The sequence below is a fragment of the Phocoena phocoena genome, chromosome 20 (genome assembly GCF_963924675.1).
Source record: "Phocoena phocoena chromosome 20, mPhoPho1.1, whole genome shotgun sequence".
In the NCBI taxonomy this organism is placed as follows: domain Eukaryota; kingdom Metazoa; phylum Chordata; class Mammalia; order Artiodactyla; family Phocoenidae; genus Phocoena; species Phocoena phocoena.
Genome location: NC_089238.1, coordinates 18,107,742 through 18,127,915, shown reverse-complemented (window position 1 = coordinate 18,127,915; position 20,174 = coordinate 18,107,742). Strand labels below are relative to the sequence as shown.

Genomic DNA, 20,174 nt, shown 5'->3' with positions numbered 1-20,174 from the left:
GACTTGCGATATTCCTTGGGAGCTTGGATTTGGGGAGTGTTCTCACAGTCCCCTGACTGATGAGAGGGGCTCACTGGGCCTAGTTTGCCCAGCAGTGGTTTATGCTGAACACCTGCTGTCCTTCTGGGAGTCTGGAATGTTGAAATGTTCTAGGCAAAAGGGTGTTCACACGACCAGCCTCCAACCAAAATCTTGGGCACTGAGTCCCTAATGAGCTTCCCCGAAGGAAAACACTTTGCACGTGTTTGTTAAGGACTCGTTACTGGAGGAATAAGCTGTCCTGAGTGACTCCGCAGGGAGATGCGTTTGGAAGCCTGCACCTAGTTTCCTCCGGACTTCATCCTTGGACCCTCCCTTTGGCTGATTTTGCTCTGTGTCACTTTACTGCAGTAAATCACAGCTGTGCATACAACCATATGCTCGTCCTGTGAGCCCTCCTAGCGAACCACTGAACTGGGGAGTGGTCTTAAGGAGCCTGACACAACACACGTCATAGACTATGTGTAGCGATTACAGAACGGGTTAGATCTACATTTATTGACCTATGGGATGTCCATGATTAAGTTAGGAAAATAAGCTGCAAAAAATTGTGTAGGGTATGATCTCGTTTTCGCTCATCAACCACCTAACCCAGGCTCAACCCACATCTGTATAAATCTACCTGGATATTAGCATGGAGAGAAGTGAGAGAGGGTGGTTAGGAAAAAAATAACACACACACACACACACACACACACACACAGAGTTAAATATTAAGCAAACACGGAAATGATGAAATTCCTTGATATTTCTTTAAAAATATAAAACGTAAAAATTGAGTATGAAGAAAGGTAAGAAGCAGATGGTAGCGGAGATGAATGCACATTACTTCATTTCAGGAAAAGACAATTATGTTTTAGATTTCTGTTATTTCAATACAGCGTCTGTAATGTGTTTTTTAATTTAAAAAATCACATGCCAAATGTTCCAATAACTGTCAACATAAAATACGACATTCAACCGACCGGAAATTCACTTTTCTCTGTGAGAAAGGGTAAACACGGCTGCCCTCGGCGCAGCAAGGACCACTTACGTCTTCGTGGCCGTAGGTGCAGGCCAGGTGCAGAGGGGTGTTGCCGTTGTTGTCTTGCACGTCGGCGCTGGCTTTGTAGTGCAGCAGCAGCAGCTTCCAAAGGAGAGGGGAGAGCAGTGAGCACCAGCAAGCCGGGCAGTGCAGGCGCGCGCTTCCTCAGGAGCACGGCCTGGAGCCTCACAGCGGGACCTTATCTACTTACACTACAATTAAAATTATATCAACCCTATAATGGAAAATAATCTGAAAAGGAATATATATTATATAGAGAGAGAAATACATTATATATATATATATACACGCACACATATATATCTGAATCACTTTGCTATACTCCTGAAACTAACACACTGTAAATCAACTATACTTTTAAACAAAAATTTTTGATTTTTTTTTTTTTTTTTGCGGTATGCGGGCCTCTCACTGCTGTGGCCTCTCCCGTCGCGGAGCACAGGTTCCGGACGCGCAGGCTCAGGGCCATGGCTCACAGGCCTAGCCGCTCCGCGGCATGTGGGCTCCTCCCGGACCGGGGCACAAACCCGTGTCCCCTGCATCGGCAGGCAGACTCTCAACCACTGCGCCACCAGGGAAGTCCCAAAAATTTTTTTTAATTTTAAAAAACCAAAGCAAAAAATATTATCATCACTCTCATCCTTCCTGATAAAAAGTTTAGAGATTACTAAAAAAAAAAAAAAAAGTGGATATATGTTTATGTATAACTGATTCACTTTGCTGTACACGTGAAACTAACACAACATTGTAAATGAACTCTACTCCAATAAAAGTTAAAAATAGAAAAAAAGAAAGAAAGAAAAACAACCTCCATCAATCACTAGCAGTAACTGAGGCACTTTATGTACCAAGCAACTTAAGCTGAAATTGAAACATCACTGACTGGCAAAATAATTTTGCCTTTCTAGTTTCTGGCCCGTCTTCTCATCAGCAGATGTTAAGTCTACGGGAAAGTCCATCTTGCGGCCCTATTTAAAATATTTCTAGTATCTTGGGGGTGGGTGAAGGAAAATCCTATCTCATTATTAAAAAGTATGATACAAAAAAAAAAAGTTTAGAGATTAAAAAAAATCTACAGCCCCACCCTTCCTCCCCCACATTACCGTGACATTTCAAATCTACACCTAATAGCTTTTGCCCAGCAGACCCTCCGTGAGGTGCCTGAGACCCCAGCCCTCCCTGCGGCCCGACCGAGCCAGTGTGGAACACAAGAGGGGTCAGCCCTGCAAAGCCACATGCAGAGCCAGCCCGTCCGAGCCCAGATGCTCACCGTCACGCTCTGACAGCCTTTCTGACACGCAAGATGCAGCGGGGTGGAGCCATGGTAGTCTGTAGCGTTCACCACCGCGCCCTTGGAAACCAGAAAGTCGATGAGGGATGCCTGCCCTACAGAACAGAAGGGTAGAGAGCGGGCTTTCCAAACCCTGCAAGGGAAGCCATGGCATTATTTCACCCTCTCATCCCCTGGCACGAGACACGCCGGGAGGCATTTTTCTGCTTGGGGGGAACCAGTGCTAACGTGAAGTCAGACTCTGCAGATTCCAAACACTCTGGGGTAGCCCCTGGAGGGGACTCGGCTGCAGTCCAGCCCCCAGCCACAGAAGGTAGGAGAAAAGAGCCTTAGACGTCCACAGAAGAGTCCATGGTGCATCAATCTACAGGATGGAATATTGTGCAACCAGTAACAAAAATACTGACATGGAGAAATGTTCTTACGTGTCGCCGAGTGAAAAAAGCACCGTACAGAAAAGTATGATCCTCACAGCATCATCTATTTTATACACACACACTCTCAGGCATGCTGACATTTCAGACAGTCATGAATCAGAATGATCTCTGGGAGGCAGAAGGATGGCGGGTGATACTACAGATGTTTGTGTTTTCTACCTTGAAAGTGCACATTTTTTTTTGCATGTGTACTTTAAAAGACAGTATAGCACAGAGAGCTATATTCAGTATCCTGTGATGAACCATACTGGAAAAGAATGTTTAAAAAAAAGAATAAAAAAATAAATTAAAGACAGTAAAGTTATATTTTTTAAAGGAGGAATATAAGAACCCCAATTCTGAGGCCATTCTCATAGTTCAGATTCAAGCCTTCCCTGGCTGGACCACCAGCCCAGGGGCAGTACCAAGCATCCACACGGTAAGACCCAGCAGCCACCCACTCTCTGCAGGGCCACCCTCGGCCCCATCCCGTTGCCCACGTACCGCAGAGGGCAGCCACATGGAGCGGTGTATGACCCCTGTCGTCTCTGGAGAATGGAGTGACAATGGAGGGGTCATTCAGCCTCCTAAAAGAGAAAGAGGATACAGAGAAATACACCAGGGTCCTGGGACAAGAAGACAGATCTCCAGGTATGATCCAAGCTGGGTCTCCTCTACCGTGTCCCAGAGAGCAGAAGCCCCGACTTCCGCAGGGCCTCTCTCCCCACCCACCCCTCCAGGCCTTGACAACCAGCAAAAGAGCCCAATAAGGATAAGGGGGAACCAGAAAGGTTACAGGCAGGAGCCGACAGTCCTCCCATCCTAAAATCCACTTTCCGAGCCTGGGGCACGCCCTCTGCCCACCTCCCCTGGTAAAGCAGCCGAGCAGGGTGCCAGGTATGTTTACAATCTTTATTCCACCTGATTCTCCAAAGGGACAGACGTTACTCTCTCCACTTCACAGCAGAGGAAGCAGAGTGCAGCGAGGATAAGTTCCTTTTTCCAAATCTCACAGCAAACAAGTGGGAAAGTTCCGCCCAGGCCCCGAGTCTCCCCATTCCTGGCGCTGAGCCCACATAGGACCCTCGTACCCTGAGACGAGTTTCTCACAGTCATCACAGAAGCACAGAGGGTGACACATCTTTTGGACGGCATCTTTATCTCGGTCTTCCTGGCTCAGAAGTCTTTCCACTTCTTTCTGGTTACCTGATGCGATGTGCTAAAAGGTGACATCAAAAGCACTATTGATATGAAGGAACTATTCGCTCTCTAAGGTGTGAATTTTCTGAGCATCCTTACTGAAACACACATCTACGTATGGATGGATGAAACAATTTGCTCTCTGGGACTTGTTTCAAAATAACTTGGGTGGATGGGGAAAAGTGGGGCAGGGGATAGAAATGAAACAGGATTGGGAGATGGCTACACGGGAGCTCCTTAATTGCACTACTCTCTTTTATTCTTATAAATGTTAGGGTTTTTCCAAAACTAAAGAAACAACGACATGACAAAATTCCCAGAGCCACAGGAGTAGGGGGGCAATACGTCCTGAGCCTTGGAGTAGACTTCGACCCCCATTAAAGGGTCAAATCGTCTAGGAATCTAATAGAGCCTTGGTTTGCAGGACAGCTGTAATTATCACAAGACCCCATCAACAAGCAAACCTGCAGGGCTCACCCCTGTGAGGCCTGGATGCATTCCCCACAGGGAGTGAGATGTTCTGAGGGGTGCATAGCTCTGGGTCCTCCATGGAACCCACCCTGGCCCCGGGTGGCCCTCTGACGGCTGCCTCATAGGGAACCTCGCCAGCCTCCCAGCGGTAGATCAGATCTGAGGAAGGAACCGCCTGCCTGTGCCTGAGGATCAGACCACCACCAGGTGCCTTGCTCCCAGCCCAGCACGCTCACACAAACATCTGTAACTGGGGCTCCCGGAGCCAAGAAGAGGCATCAGTTCTGGCAGAGCTGCCAGTGAGGTGCCACTGAGCTGACTGCGAAGGACCAGCCATGTTTCGCCAAATGGAGAGAGGAGGACAGCCGGGCAGAGGGTTCCACACGCAGGGCCCGGTGCCCTCGCTGTGCTGCCCAGTGGGGCTGCAGCACAGCTCACGTCGGGGGAGACGGGCAGCCGAGCTGATGCAGCATCCGTATCACTCCCTCGAGCACAAAATGAACCCCTGCACTGAGCTACACAGACCACCCTGATGGATTCTACAGAGGTGTGGGAGGATGGAGAGCCCCTCACATATCTGTGCCCGCAGGACCTCTGTGTGTCTTACCTGAAACAAGCAGTCAATGGGAGTTGAGGTCAGCTGAGACAGCAAGCTCATTCTCTGCTTAAGGAACAGTCTGTCGCCAAATCCCTCGGACTCCTGCAAGAAAAGCCGACAATCCGTTTTATCACACACGTCGTGAGCTGTCAGTGCAGATCCTTGAAAACAGAGGACCCAGGAATGATCCCTGCTGTTTCCCACAAAACAGGACCGGCAGTGCCTCTCCCCGCCCCCAGGGAGCCGCACAACAGACCCTCATCAGGCTGGGAGAGGGGCTCCCTGTCTGCCTCTCCAGGAAGTGGGGCTCTGATGACAGCTTCCCGGCAGGAATCTGGGAGGGGGCAGCATGATGGCTCCGTGTGTGTGTGTGTGTGTGTGTGTGTGTGTGTGTGTGTGTGTGGAATGTGGCATCTCTAAGTGTGAAATGTGGCATGCACACAGCACCATCCCCCACGTGGAAACCTGGATTGTCCCGGCCTCCCCCTCCTCTCAAAATATCTGTCCTAATGCCTGCAGAGCCCTGTCCGCTGCATGTTACCTGGGTCCACAGACAGGGGAACCATGTGACAGGCTGGTCTACCCTTCCCAGTGTGAACCAGCAAGAGAGAGAAGGGTCCTGCTTTTTGAACATACTTACTAAAACATCAGACAACACGGCCACTGGCCCAAAGGCCAATAAAATATGGGGTCCACCCCGAGAATAAACTCAGGTCTTCACAGTGCAGGTAATTTTTACCTGGATATAGAAATCTAAAAATGTATCCTTTCTCTATGAAATCATTTCTAGTGAGACACTTCAATGCTCACTTGAGCACCTGTGACTAAACTGGTAACAAATTAACTTCCTCGAAAAGAATCTTGGTGGGAGACAGATGGAATTGTTTCCAGCCAGCTGCTGCCAGAACTCACCAAACCCTGAGAAAATTATGGGAACATTTCTCTCTGTGGCCCCCTAGGTTCTGACGAAGAGGTCCAGTTAAAGACGGAGGTGGCAGCATTTCTGGGGCCCACTGCCAAGCAGGGCCCCTCATGCCAGCCGCCCTCATGGGGTTGTCTTGGCAGACAGACACCAACCCTCAGACGCAGAGCTACCTTTGCTCCCCGTCGGTATATGCTGTGTAAGGCTTGATCGACCTGTTTTATTCAGGGATTTACAGCTGAGCTGTAAATCAGAGAAACATCAAAGACCTTATTGTTCAGGTAAATTTGGGGCTCTCTCCTCCATTTAGGTGACTGTTTGAAGGGCACTGATGAAAAGAGGCAGGTCTTCCAGGACTGACTGGTCAGGGAAGAATGAACAACCAGAAGAGAGAGCATATCAGCTAAGACCAATTCAGGAAAAGGTAAATACTATTTATTGGAAGCCCAGTAATGTGAAAAAGACCTGCAAAGCTCGAGCAGAGAAGGGTAGAGTTCCTTTCAAGGCTCTCCTCCATTTTTTTCTGTCCACAGAGGTAAATCTAGAGTCATCCCAGTAATGGTTATTTTCCAAAAAGCTCAAGTCTTCATTAATGAACATGCTCAAAGAATGTTTACGGTCATCTCAAGTATGATTATGTCTTGGGGAGAAAATTTCTGTGAAACTACATTATAGTATATAAAGAGTCAACAGTAAAACATTATTTGATTTCCTAACACTTAGTCCTTAAGGCTTTTCAGAAACCTCACCTGCTGTGTGGAGATACACTTGGGCTCTTTCCCCGGGAAATTCTATCAATACCAACAAGCAGCCGTGGCCTCGCACTTTCCTAGATGGAACTGCACTAAGGCACAGGCAATGCCACAGACGGAATCCCAACGCTGGCATCACGAAAGACAAGGAAGCCACAGCACCTGCTCTGTCCATAAAGGTAAAAGGACATCTCTCAGGCCTGACCCGCTCAAGACCCAAGGCTCGGGCTCCGTGGCCAGCCGAGAGGATGATGCAACCTTGTCACAAGTCCAGGGGGACCAATCACCCTCCAATGGGAGGGCAGGACCAGGGTCTGACAGCCCAGACAAGACGGGCGCACTGGGCTGTGTCCCCCCCTTGCCCACCCAAGCTAACGGCCATCCTTGGGGCTATCCACGCAGGACGCACCAGACAGCCAGGAAACAGAGACATCCAGATGCCGGTGTTGCCAGATCAAGGAAGGGCATCAGTATCACGTCACACTTCGAAAAGGCACTTTCAAATATGCCATTTGATCCTCGCAACCACCTGGCAAGGGTGAAATACATAACACGATCCCCAGTGTAGACAGGAGGGACAGAGGCTCAGAGAGACAAACTGACTTGCCCAAGGGCTGGACTCAAACCAACACCAGCACAAGAGGGGCCACCCCTCAAACACTGCCACAATCCCACTTGGAATATTTTCTGAAGGAAAAGTATGTGTGAGAAGCTGACTGTTAGTGTTTGGTCAACCACCTCTTTACTCTCCGGCCAAAGGCCTTCAAGTGTTGGACTTCCTGCCTACATGCCACCGAAAGTAAGAAAGCAGGATGGTTGTGGTACAGGATGGGTGCAGCAAGGGGACGGGAGCACCTTCAAGAGGTGGGCACCTCCCTCCAGGTGACAAGGGGCACCCCTGGCCCCAGCAAGGAGCATCAGGCAAGTCCTCTGCAGGGTAGTGGGTCCAGGAGGGGAGACCCATCAGAGGGAAAGAACCAGAAGGGCAGGGCCATGATGGAAAACCTCCGCAGGCACCATGGGAACAACACGTGTTCCTAGAACCTCACAGAAGACAATTCAAACTAAGAAATCTTGCTGCCCAACTCTGGAAGTGAGCGGCATCTCTTTTTTTAATATATATATAAATTTATCTATTTATTATTTTATTTTTGGCTGCACTGGGTCTTTGTTGCTAGGCACGGGCTTTCTCTAGTTGCGGGGGCCACTCTTCGTTGCGGTGCACAGGCTTCTCATTGCTGTGGCTTCTCTTGTTGCGGAGCATGGGCTCTAGGCGTGCCGGCTTCAGTAGTTGCAGTATGCACGCAAGGCTCAGTAGCTGCGGCTCGTGGGCTCTAGAGTGCAGGCTCAGTAGTTGTGGCGCACGGGCTTAGTTGCTCCACGGCATGTGGGATCTTCCCGGACCAGGGCTCGAACACATGTCCCCTGCCTTGGCAGGTGGATTCTTAACCACTGCGCCACCAGTGACAAGCCCCGAGTGACATTTCTGACTCTGCAGACCTGTGTGTATGCAGAGGGGCCCGTGAACACACACGTGTGCATTCTAGAATGTTAATGATTTCCCCCTAAATTAGAAACAACTTTTCACGGGAGTCACAGCCAGCCACATCTGAGATGAGATGCACAGCCTCTAATTTCACCTGCGTATGTGTGTGGGCAATCAAATCAGAGCAGAACTTAATCCTTCAGCAAGCACCATGATACTGTCAGGCTATGTGCCAGCAAGTGCAGCATAAGCTCAAATTCTGGTTAAAAATATAATTGTATAAGTGCAGAAAAAAGACATATACCAAAATGTTAATAAGTCATCCTCAACTAGTGTGTTTCTGGGAGGCTTTTGTTGTCTTCACTGCTACTTCTTATATTTCACATATTATTTATAAGCAAATAGTTTTCTAATCAGAAAAAAATAGAACTATTCATTTTGGGGAAAAAGTATACAAGGCTATCTACATTACAATTTCAATTATGTAAAGTATACATGGCAAGGAAAAAGACTAGAAAATACATAAACATGTTAACAATAAATGAATTCAGGGAACTGCTTGTACCCGAGTGGTCCTGTCTGAACAGGCCTATGTTCTTTTCCACGTGTTTCAACTTATTACTTTGGGAGCTTCTAACATCAGGGGAAAATTAAGATCGAAGTTCAATCCTCAGGACTCTTGGTGCTTTTTTGGTTTTTTTTTTTTTTTTTTGGCTGCCTTGGGTCTTTGTTGCTGCATGCGGGCTTTCTCTAATTGTGGCGAGCGGGGACTACTCTTCGATGCGGGGCAGTGGCTTCTCTTGTTGCCGAGCACAGGCTCTAGGCGCGCAGGCTTCAGTAGTTGCAGCATGTGGGCTCAGGAGTTGTGGCTCGCGGGCTCTAGAGCACAGGCTCAGTAGTTGTGGCGCACGGGCTTAGCTGCTCCGCAGCATGTGGGATATTCCTGAACCAGGGCTCGAACCCGTGTCCCCTGCACTGGCAGGCAGATTCTTAACCACTGCGCCACCAGGGAAGCCCCAGGACTCTTGGTTTTTAATACAGAAATCTCTTCATTCGATTGATTTCAACTTTGCAATTTCTGTGAGCACTGTCGTGTTTTGCTGGTTGGTATGGCAGTGAAATAAGCCAGCAGTGCAATCTTGGTTCAAGAGTCTCACAGTTCTCATGGGAACATCATCGCCTCCACTAGCCAAAGCTCACCAACCAACCAAGAAAATAAGAATAGGGCCACCGAGCCCTGAAAACTGCAGACGTTAGTAATCTCATCTCCTGCCCATCATGATCAGGATACCCCAATTCACCGCTTCTAGCTTCCCCTTCTGCCCGTGTGCTTTTGAGGATGACAAGGATTAATGAAGCAGATCAACAATGTGAAGGACAAGATAACGTGCAAACTTTCACAACCTACGGGGGGCTAGTGTTCACTCACTGGGCTGAGGCCCCATTCTCTCAGGAGAGCATCTCTGACTGCCCCTCCCCCACACCACCCTGAGAATCCCATCACACACGCTGTGACACCCACAAAAAAAGGGCAGAGAAGGAGGGAGGTCTTACCGGTGGCTTAATGGAGAGGCTTCCCTGCCGAATATATTCAATTGCAGCCTCAACTGAGGTCAGGCAGTATCCCAGTTCATCTTTTGCTGAGCTGCTAAATCGGAAGTTTTTGATATAACTCAAATTTGCCATCCTAATAAAAGGAAGAAAAAAGTTTTATTGCTGTATACCCAATTAACACTTTGGCAGAAACAATGCTATTGGCTTCATCAGCAAGTCGGTTAGCTCCTGGGAGCTAGGGCTGCTTGTCCCTGGATCTTTATTTAGAGGGAGCACAATTAGGAAAATAAGTGAAGCTACTTGCGACTTTCCTGGAATGGGCTAGTTTTTAGAAAGCTGGTAGTTATACAGGGAACTGGCATTTCTGTGGGAAAAGGACGGGCTTTGGAGCCAGACAGAATTGGAGTCGGCTTCCCGCTCAGCCACTGCCTAGCCACACGCTCCAGAATGAGCAACGTAAGCTCGCTGGCTCAGTTTCCCCATCTGTACATGGAATGACAGCCACCCCTCGCAGGACGAAAGCAGGGCAGTACCTGGCTCATAAGGGGCGCTCAGTCTCCTAGAGTGACACTAAAACCACCCCAGTACAGTGATGCCATTTTGAAAAAGCATTTTAACAAAAAGTATTACCAATTAGGGATCTCCGTTTTCACAAGCAAATACAACAGGACTGATAGCAGATCATCAGCACACATGGTCTCCAAGTTAACTGCAAGGGGGAAACACATGTTCAAAGCCATCCTGGGACTCAAATGGACCGACAAGTGTTATCAACTCCCCCCCACCATCCAACCCACAAAACCACAATCCAGGAAGATGACACATCAGGGAGAAATTCAATCGCACAATTTCCTTTCTAGTGTCCTGAATAGATGTCAGACTCCAGGGGAACATGAATGCTTAGCATCCTCAGAACACGTGCAGAAGAAGCAAACTGCAAGCAGACCACCCCTCGCTACCTCCCGGGACGGATAAAGAGCCCGAGGAAGTCAGCAATGGTGGATACAACTTGAAGGCGTGCCAGAGCCGCTGCCAAAAGCCTCTTTCCTCCTGGGATCATTGCTCTTTTATACACCTCAGAGTCTAATGCCGATCTGCAGCTTGACTCTGTTGTTTTCATTAAAATTTTGTTTAAGTAATCCATTCACACATTTAAAATTTCAAAAAGTACAAAAGAGCAAACCGTGCACATCTCTCCCATCCCTGCCACCCAGACTTCTTTCCCAGGCCACTGCTGTTGCTTCCCACGTACCTGTCCACAGACAGTCTATGATCTCCCCATTGTATATATGGATACAGAGTCGCCCCCTTTCTGCAATACTGCTGGAAGGGTACCATACACACTCCTGTCCATTTCATTCATTGATAATACGCTTCAAAGATCACCCCCTATCTGCCCACATAGATCTGCCTTCTCATTACTTTTTTCTTAGCTTATTTTGTTTTTACTTTTTATAATGGAAAATTTTAAACATATACAAAATTAGAGAGGACAACTTAACAGCTGAACCCCCATGTTTCCATCACCAGTTTGGCTCGTTTTTGAGGCCACTGCTTCTCCACCGGCATTTTCTCACCCTAAAGATGCCTCACCTACCCTGCCCCCCGACCCCCATTACAAGGCACCCACTCCCCAGATCAGACGCCAGGGCACTCACACAGAAATGCTCTGTTGCCCATCCACCCATCTCTATGACCCTTTAAGATGGCACTGCTTCTCAACAGATGTTTGCAGCTGGATGTATGCAGCCACCCCACTGCAGGCGCCTTCACCGAGCACACACCTCTCTGGCTGGGAGACTGGGTGATCAGCTGCACCACCTTCCACAAACAAGCCAGCTTCTGCTGCGGGGACGTGCACCTGTTCAGCTGAGCCAGCTCCCTCTTGGCACGAGGTATGTTGAAGCTGCAAAATAATTTGGAAAGTGACCACATAAGACTACGGTGTGAGGGCCCTCCTTCTCGGATCTAATCCCATACCTCAGATTCACATTTCTTACAGCAAACCGTAAGTAAAGACAAACAAAACTAGAAACTCAGAGGTAATCTGACTCGGGTCACTGGCAAAACCCAGCAGCTTTCAAGGTGCCAATCAAGCTGCCAGGTGATGTAGCTGCACCAGAAAATTAGGAAAAAAAATCAGCAAGCCTTAGCCCCAGAATGAAATAGGCCAGTGGGCGGCGGGGGTGGGGGGGGGAGTTTAGACTTAAACAATTTAGATTCTTTTTTTTTTTTTTACTTTTTGGCTGAGCTGCATGGCATGCGGGATCTTAGCTCCCCAACCAGGGATCGAACCCGTGCCCCCTGCAGGGAAGCACAAAGTCTTAACCGCTGGACCACCAAGGAAGTCCCTAGACACTTTTGTAATAAAATGAAACTTAATCCAAAAGGAGATGCCCCTAAAGCAGGTCTCCCTCAGACTGGCAGGTGAGGAGAGACATCTGTGTGCAGGGCCCACGTGGGTGAGCTGCGTGCCTGCCCAGAGACCAGCTGTGTACGACTCCACCCCTTCTGGCTCCCACTCAGCGGATGCTAGCAGGCGGGTGCATGCCAGCTCCGAAACAGTCAGCTGCCAACCTCAGCCCCTTTATCTTTGGTCACAAATAACTGCCCTGCTCCACGGTCTGAACCATGTCAAATCAGTGCCGCCACTGCTGCTTCGGGAGGGGCGGGGGAGGCCAACGGTGCCCCGGCCCCTGAGGACACGGCCACAGCAGTGCAAACCCTTACCTGAACTCAGGTTTCACACCAATATCCTTCTGCTGAAGATCTTGAAGGCTCCTTGTGATTTTGTTAAAGGCAGCATCCTAACAAGAGATTTTAATGAAGCTTCAAATGTCTTAAAAGGCTTAGAACAGGGCTTCCATCCTGGATAATGATGATGGAGAACCTACCTCACTTGCCTCCATGGTCCCCACATATTTAAAGATCAGGTCGTAAATATCGTGCTGGACATACATCTGTGAAATCAGCAGGACCCAGTTCAAGGCATGTGAGTGGGGGGTGGGCAACAAAGGAGCCCCCGGCACTGCGGTCTTCTCTCCCCTCGCTGCCCTGGCCCCTTACCTCTACAGCCTGTTTCATCAGGTTCATCTGGGCCTCCTGCTTGGCGAGCACTTTCTGGAGGACAAGACGAGTACAGTTACAGAGCATGGACTAGCATGTGGGCAAACTGTAAGTCTCTCTCTCTTTTCTTTTTTGGTTTATTTAGTTGATTCACAAAGTTGTGTTAATTTCTGCTGTACAGCAAAGTGACTCAGTTATACATATATATTCTTTTTCATATTCTTTTCCATTATGGTTTATCACAGGACGTTGAATATAGTTCCCCGTGCTATACAGTAGGACCTTGTGGTTTGTCCATCCTATATGTAATAGTTTATATCTGCTAACCCCAAACTTCCACTCCATCCCTCCTCCAACCCTCTCCTCCTCGGCAACCACCAGTCTGTCCTCTACGTCCGTGAGACTGTTTCTGTTTCGTAGATAGGTTCACTTGTGGCATATTTTGGATTCCACGCGGGAGTGATATATGCTATGTGTCTCTCTCTTTCTGGCAGGTGTCTCTTTTGAACGGCGTGCTGCTTACCAGGTGGGAGTCCCTCAGCAGCTGCTGGAGGCATCTGGTGTAGAGAGCATTCACGGAGTCCTGTGCAACACAGAGCAGAGAGAGGTCACCCTCATGATCCGAGGCCACGACACAAAACCCCGGACATGTAACGTGTCCTGGGGCAAAGAGCACATTTCACAAAATGGATTTCCTGGGTGGGTGACAAGCTCTAAATCCTAAAGCAAGCTTATCAAATCAAGTGTGTGATTTGTTTTTCAACTTTTTTTAGGTACATGCATTAAAAGTAGGAAAAAAAATTCCCCTTAGGGTTAACATAGATGATAACAATATTCATTTTTATACTTCTCTGTGATTTTCAAGTTTTCTACAGTGGTCTGTAGTACTTTTATAGGTAAAAAGAAACATTTAAACAAAACTTCCAACGATGGAGGCAGCAAAGTTACAGAGTGAACTGAGAGGGATCCTGGTGCTCTGAACTGGCCTGAGACAAGGCACGCCTAGCAAAGCAAGACACGGCTACTGACTATGTGATGACGGAGGCTCTTTCTTTCACACTCTCTGAACGTTCGCTGGAAAGAAGCGATGTTCCTGTCAAATCTCTCTGCATGTCTTCCCAAAAACTCTCTCACGTCTTCGATGGTTTTCAGGGAAAAGGGATCTGAGGGTGTTGAAGGCTCTTCTGAAACAGAGACAGAGGGTCAGGCTGGCTGAAGGCTTCACTGTTTCCTAACAGGGCAAGTCCCACAACCCTTTGTCCTGCTCCTCCAGGATCTGACGCTCCATCTTCCACAGGAGAAGAGGGATGACCTTATTTCAAGATATCGCCCAAGAGCAGCCTAGTTGGGGGTCCAGAAAGCCTGGCCCTCTTGACGCCCTTTCCTGGGACCAAACCTGAATTATCTGGGACCCTAGGCATGACCTGTGAGGCTGTGGTGAGGAAGCCCTGATTCCTGACAATAAGAGCCTCAGATAGGAGTGTTTGGCATATTAATTGTTATCTCAACTTCGTGGAGCACCAAAGAATTATTATCTGTTAAAAATAATGAGATCTAGGGCTTCCGTGGTGGCACAGTGGTTGAGAGTCGCCCTGCCGGTGTGGGGGACGCGGGTTTGTGCCCCGGTCTGGGAAGATTCCACATGCCATGGAGCGGCTGGGACCGTGAGCCATGGCCGCTGGGCCTGCACGTCCGGAGCCTGTGCTCCGCAACAGGAGAGGCCACAACGGTGAGAGGCCCGCGTACTGCAAAAAATATATATAAATTTAAAAAATAATGAGACCTCAAAGAGGCACAGCAGTGGGGCTGGGTGGGTAATAATGCTGTAAGAGGTAGCCCTAAAGCCGAGGCCCAGAGACAAAGCCAGGGCTGCCACTTTGCACAACGCCAGGGGGCGCCATTCCCACTAAGGGCTATGTGTGTAACACCCAACATGTGCAACCCACACACAGCAGCCTAATCCACGTCACCTCGGCTCAGGATGACTTTCTGATTAAGTTTTAGGGGGAATTATTGTAAACAGTTATGCAGGTTTCTAGCGGGCTCTTGAATATTTTATGGGATGTTTACAACAGCTGCGTCAGGAGGAAGTTCAACAAGCATATTTCTCCCAATCAGGAGAAAGGGGTTTTCTCCCAGAATACCTGAACTCTCTCTCTTTTCCAAAGGATGGGCTATGCACAGTATGCTGAAACTTTCTTCTTTTTCATTGTAGAAAGTTTCTTCAAAGAGAATGGGCACTGAGAGAAGACAGGCGAAACCAGCTCCTAGTTTAATCCTGTTTCCTTGGATAAAGACATCCTGGAACAAGAGAGCCGTCACTGCACCAGCAGCCCGTGTGACTGCCGACCCCTCAGCCTGGTCCCCATCCGGCACTTCACCCCACCCGCCTGCCTCTGCTCCAGTGTGGGTTTGGGGGGGCACCAATACTCTTCCAGCTTGCTTTCTGATACTAACATGGTTTCTTCCCTCTTTGTTCACCCTGTCACTCCAGCTACATAGTACCCTGATCCTTTTCACATGTTGCAATCCAAAAGCACTGTACCCTCCACAAAAGGAAAAAGTAAGAAGGTTCTCCTCTCTGAATAAGAGATCGGAATGACCCGACGCTGCAACCCAGAAGCACCAAAGGATGCGCGCTGCATCCCCTCCATGGCTCATCACTCTGGCCTTGGCCAAGGTGCCCAGGAAGACCAGCCACGATGAGCCCAGTGCCTCTGTTCTCTTGGTAGATTTGGGTACCAGGAAGAGAACAAGTAAACTGACGGGCAGCTGTGGTGAGCAGATCCCTGGCAGGAAAATGGCAGCATGCTTGGGAGCCACAGGGCTGCAGACCACCCCTCACCCCAGACTGGCGTACTGGTACCCACCCCCCTGGACCCATCCCTCCTCGACCCCACCCCCAGTGCCCACGGCCCCGGCTACACCAGTGTGGGCCCCCACTCCTGACTGCGGGTAGGCTGGGGACCACGGCCAGTCCTGACCAGGGATGGAACCTCCCCCTCTCGGAACCTATATGCTTCCGTTTAAAAAAAATAAGAGAATGCCTACCCCAAAGTTAACATCAACAATGAGACAGACTGACGTCACGTGCCTCCTGACACGATGCACTGAGAGAGATAAAACACCCTTCCGAGGCGTTCCTACTGAAAAGGCATAACTGCGATCTAATCATGGGAAACATCAGAGAAACCCACACTGAGGGAGAGTCTACAAAGCAAGACAAAAATGTCAATGTCATGAAAGACACAGACTGAGGAACCGTTCCAAATGGAAGGAAACTAAAAAGACTAACCACTGAATACACTGCATGATCCCAGACGTGATCCTGGATCTAAAAAACTAGATCTTTTTTGCTATAATAGGGTATTACAACTAGCAGAATTTGTTGAACGACAGTATGCTGGGACTTCCCTGGTGGTCTAGTGGTTAAGCCTCTGCACTTCCAATGCAGGGGGCGCGGGTTCAATCCCTGGTCAGGGACTAAGATCCCACATGCTGGGGTGCAGCCAAAAAAACCAAAAAAGATAAAAAAAAAGGACAGTATGTTGGAGAAGCGTATTCTACCAATGCTAAATTTTCTGTGTGATCACTATGCTGTATTATAGGAAATACACGTTGTTTTGAAGCAAAGGGACATGGTGTCTGCAACTCTTAGTCTTTCTGGAAAAGGTTCAGAAAAAGTAATAATGTGTGCGTGTAGACGGATAGATAGACAGACAGATGGATAGATGGGGATAGGGGTGAGGAAATAAAACAGATGTGGCCAAAATGCTAACAGCTGACCAATCTGGGCAGAAAGGTATGTGAGAGTTCTCTGTACCTTACTGAAACTTTCTATAGGTTTGAGATGATTTCAAAACAAAAAATTCTTAAATTAGAAATTCATCCCTGATCCCAAGGGCACTGGGGATAAACAGCTTGTTCTGACAGGGCCTTTCTGGGGAGGTGTCCCAGCCACTCCCCGACTCCCCGGCAGAAGACCCACGGGCTGAGGGAGAGGTGCCCAGCCCCGCCTCACCTCCTGGCTGCAGCCAGCTCCTCCGCTCTCAAAGGTAGCAGGGCTGCTGTGGTGTCAAAGCCATCATGTAACACAGACGTGAAAGGGTGAGAAGCAGGATTCTCTCCCCTCCCCCACTCCCAAACGCTGAGTGAGTGGCCCTGGTTGACCCACAAGAAACAAAAGAATACCTTTCCATTTAAGGTCTGAAAGTGTTCTTCCACTGGGATCAAAATATAGGACTCAAATTGACAAGTAGACTGAACACTGCCTGACAGGCTTCCTTTGCAGGGTACTAACACCTGGAAAAAAAAAATTAGGGTGAATACTCAATAGACGTGTCATTTACAACTTCAGCAGAACACGAGGCGTCCAAAGATGCTCCAGCAGAACTGTCACGGGGACCTGCTGGCAGAGAGAACCTCTGGGGTCACTGGCCAAAGGGGCAGCAGCTGATCTGTTGTCACCGTGATGGAAGCTGAGGCCCCCACCCAGCCGAGGGAGGAAGCACACGCCTCTCCCATCCCGGGGCCTCAGACTGGAGGGCTCACTCTCCCCCTGCTGGGCCCTCCCTGCAGCTACCCCAGGGGCCCCCTCTGTCCTCAGCAGGCTCAGGAATGATTCCAGATGAAGAAACGATAGTTTGGAAAGTACAGAAAAGTGAAACTAAAAAATCACACGGAATCCCACCACCTGAATGATAAACGCAGCACAATGAAGACAGTTTCCTTCCCATCTTCTTTCTATGCTTTTTTAAGCTGAACTGTGATCACAGTTTGTTTTACCAGACACAGAAATAGTTTCCTCTTGCAGGCTGCCACCTCCACCAGAGATGTCTCAGGTGCCAGACTGTGTCTCTGGGGCAGGCTCAACCTGAAACATGAATTTTGGTCCCACCGTGGCCACCATGCTGACTGGGCACCAGCTTCTTTGCTCAACGCAGCAAAGGCAAGGAGCTGCCCTGGCAACCACAGGTGGATCTGTGCTTGGCCCAGGGACTCACGTTTAAGAGGAATCTCTCAGATTCAAGTGCACCTGGAAGACGACGACCAAAGTGGTGAAGTCCCTCAGAGCCCCAGCTCCTAAAGCAGCCTGGCGCAAGAAAAGCAGCTTATGCACTATCCCCACTGTACAGACAAGGAAACTGAGGCTCAAGGAAGTTCAGCAACTTGTCCAGGGGCACGCAGCCAGTGAGTGACAGAGCCAGGACTCAACCTCCTGTTCCCCACCTCACCACAGCCCAGTCCTGTGGCCTCCTGGAGGCCAGTGCTGGGAGCAGGGAGCACAGCCCAGCATCTGCTGGAGTTTCCTCTGTGAAGACACCACGAAATTCTGGGGCCTTCAAGAGCAGCTGTCGTTAGGAGCTTCCTCAGGCAGGTCAGAAAGAGCTTCTCTCCCCACGAGGGATACGCCAATTGCTCACGGCAGAAAAGGGAGGCCCTCGTTGATGGAAGACCACAACTGTCTATGAAGTGGGCTTGCCTCTCTGCAAAAAATCAAGACTGAATCAGACCCAGAGCTAGACTTAACTACCAAGTTCAGGAAATACAGAGACCAGAGGACCATGGTAAATACCACCACAGGACTGCAACCAGCAAAAGCCAGAAGGCAGGAAACTCTACAGGATGAATGACCTTGATACTTGAATTGTGAGGAAAGAAGGAAAGCGAGGAAAGTGGGGCTTATAGTTAAAAAAACAGACTGTGGTGATGATTTCACAAGTCTACACACATGTCAAAATGGATCCAGTTTTACACACTGAGTAGGTACAGTTTAGTTGTTCTTTTCTAAGTTTAGCTCAAGAAAGTTAGGAGGAAAAGAAATTTAAAAGGCATACCAAGCAATAAGAATTTACTGTATAGCACAGGGAACTATATTCAATATCTTGTAATAACCTATAATGGAAAAGAATCTGAAAAATATATATATATAACTCAATCACTTTGCTATACACCTAAAAGTAACATAATACTGTAAATCAACTATACTTCAATTTTTTAAAAAAAGGCCTACCAATCCAGAATAATGTGTGGATCACCTTTGGATTCTGATTTAAACAAACCAACTGGAAAACAAACAAAAAATTATGAGACGATCTGGGAAATTTGAACAGTGACTAGACATTTCACAACAGTAAGGAGATACTGAAGAATTTTTTAGCTGTGATAATGGTATGTGATTACTTTTTTAAGTCCTTATCATTTAAAACTACATTCCTACATATTTACAGATGAAATCACATGACTACCTTATATAATTTTCTGGAATTTGCTTCAAAATGGTCCCCTGGCTAAGGGGAGAGGGCAGCAGGGTTAGAAGTGAGATGTGCTGGCATCTGAGCTGGGCACTGCGGAAGCTGAGTGATGGGGGCGTGGGGTGCATTCCATGATTTTGTTCCACTTGTACGTTTGAAATTAAACATAATAAGTTTTAAAAAAATTTTTCAGATAGCCAACTTTATTCAACTAATTATTAAAATTTGAGTTTGTTTTTTCTGTTTTTTCTTCATTCAATATTCATGACACTGGGCACTGTTGGAGATAACGGTGTTTTGTCCCCATGGACATTACATGCTAAGTGGAGGATAGAGATTTCTGAATAATAAAACACATATTCCATATATCAGTAAGTTCTATGCAGAAAATAAAGCAGAATATCAGGACAGAGAATGACTGGAGTGGGGCAAGGGTTCGCTAACTCAGGTAGAGTGGTTAGGGAGGTCTCTGAGATAGTAGCTTTTGAGCAAGGAATGGATGAAGAGAAGGAACCACCAACTAAAGATCTAAGGGAAGAACATTTTTGTCAGAAGAAAGCATGTGCAAAGGTCCTGAATGGGCTTGGTGGTAGCAGATGTGGAATGAGAAATGGGGGAGAAAAATATAAAAATTTTAAATGTTAATGAAAGTGCAACTTAAAGAAAGAAACGGGAGGCCCTCAGGTATGAGCCAGAACTGAGAAACGGCCTCAAGGTTCCTAGGTGGCCTCAAGGCAGCCGTGAACACAGAAAGATCTTGGAAACCCAAGGGTTGGCCCCAGGCCAGGGGACAGCATGAACCGGGTCTAGGGGATGTTTACGCAGGCCAAGTGATTGCCCCACTCCAGCTCAATGGATCAAAGAGTCACATAGTCCCATCTAAGGAAGGGTCTCCGAGGGACCAGCAACTTCTGAGGTGCTTCAGAGACACCCCACCCCTGTCCCCACACCTGTGACTGCATTCTGTGAGCCTGTTTACACACATCTTCTCCGCCTCCTTAGCTTGAATAAGGCATGACCGGCTCCTGCTTCACTGAATCCCCATCACCAAGCACACTGCTCACCATACGGTAGGTGCCA

General features: G+C 48.3%; 1 protein-coding gene across 1 annotated transcript in view; it reads right to left on the bottom strand.

Moving 5' to 3' along the window:
* ANKRD27 (ankyrin repeat domain 27) overlaps positions 1 to 20,174 on the bottom strand; it is a 52,277-nt gene that overhangs the window by 18,853 nt on the left and 13,250 nt on the right. Inside the window, exons 3-17 of the mRNA XM_065898885.1 lie at positions 17,032 to 17,142; positions 14,985 to 15,141; positions 13,870 to 14,024; positions 13,364 to 13,423; positions 12,841 to 12,894; positions 12,669 to 12,734; positions 12,505 to 12,581; positions 11,559 to 11,680; positions 10,405 to 10,483; positions 9,775 to 9,907; positions 5,070 to 5,162; positions 3,883 to 4,010; positions 3,296 to 3,378; positions 2,355 to 2,470; positions 1,073 to 1,165 (exon numbers count right to left, since the gene is read on the bottom strand). Coding sequence (XP_065754957.1) covers positions 1,073 to 1,165; positions 2,355 to 2,470; positions 3,296 to 3,378; positions 3,883 to 4,010; positions 5,070 to 5,162; positions 9,775 to 9,907; positions 10,405 to 10,483; positions 11,559 to 11,680; positions 12,505 to 12,581; positions 12,669 to 12,734; positions 12,841 to 12,894; positions 13,364 to 13,423; positions 13,870 to 14,024; positions 14,985 to 15,141; positions 17,032 to 17,142 — 1,527 coding nt within the window. The remainder of the gene's footprint in view (positions 1 to 1,072; positions 1,166 to 2,354; positions 2,471 to 3,295; positions 3,379 to 3,882; positions 4,011 to 5,069; positions 5,163 to 9,774; positions 9,908 to 10,404; positions 10,484 to 11,558; positions 11,681 to 12,504; positions 12,582 to 12,668; positions 12,735 to 12,840; positions 12,895 to 13,363; positions 13,424 to 13,869; positions 14,025 to 14,984; positions 15,142 to 17,031; positions 17,143 to 20,174) is intronic.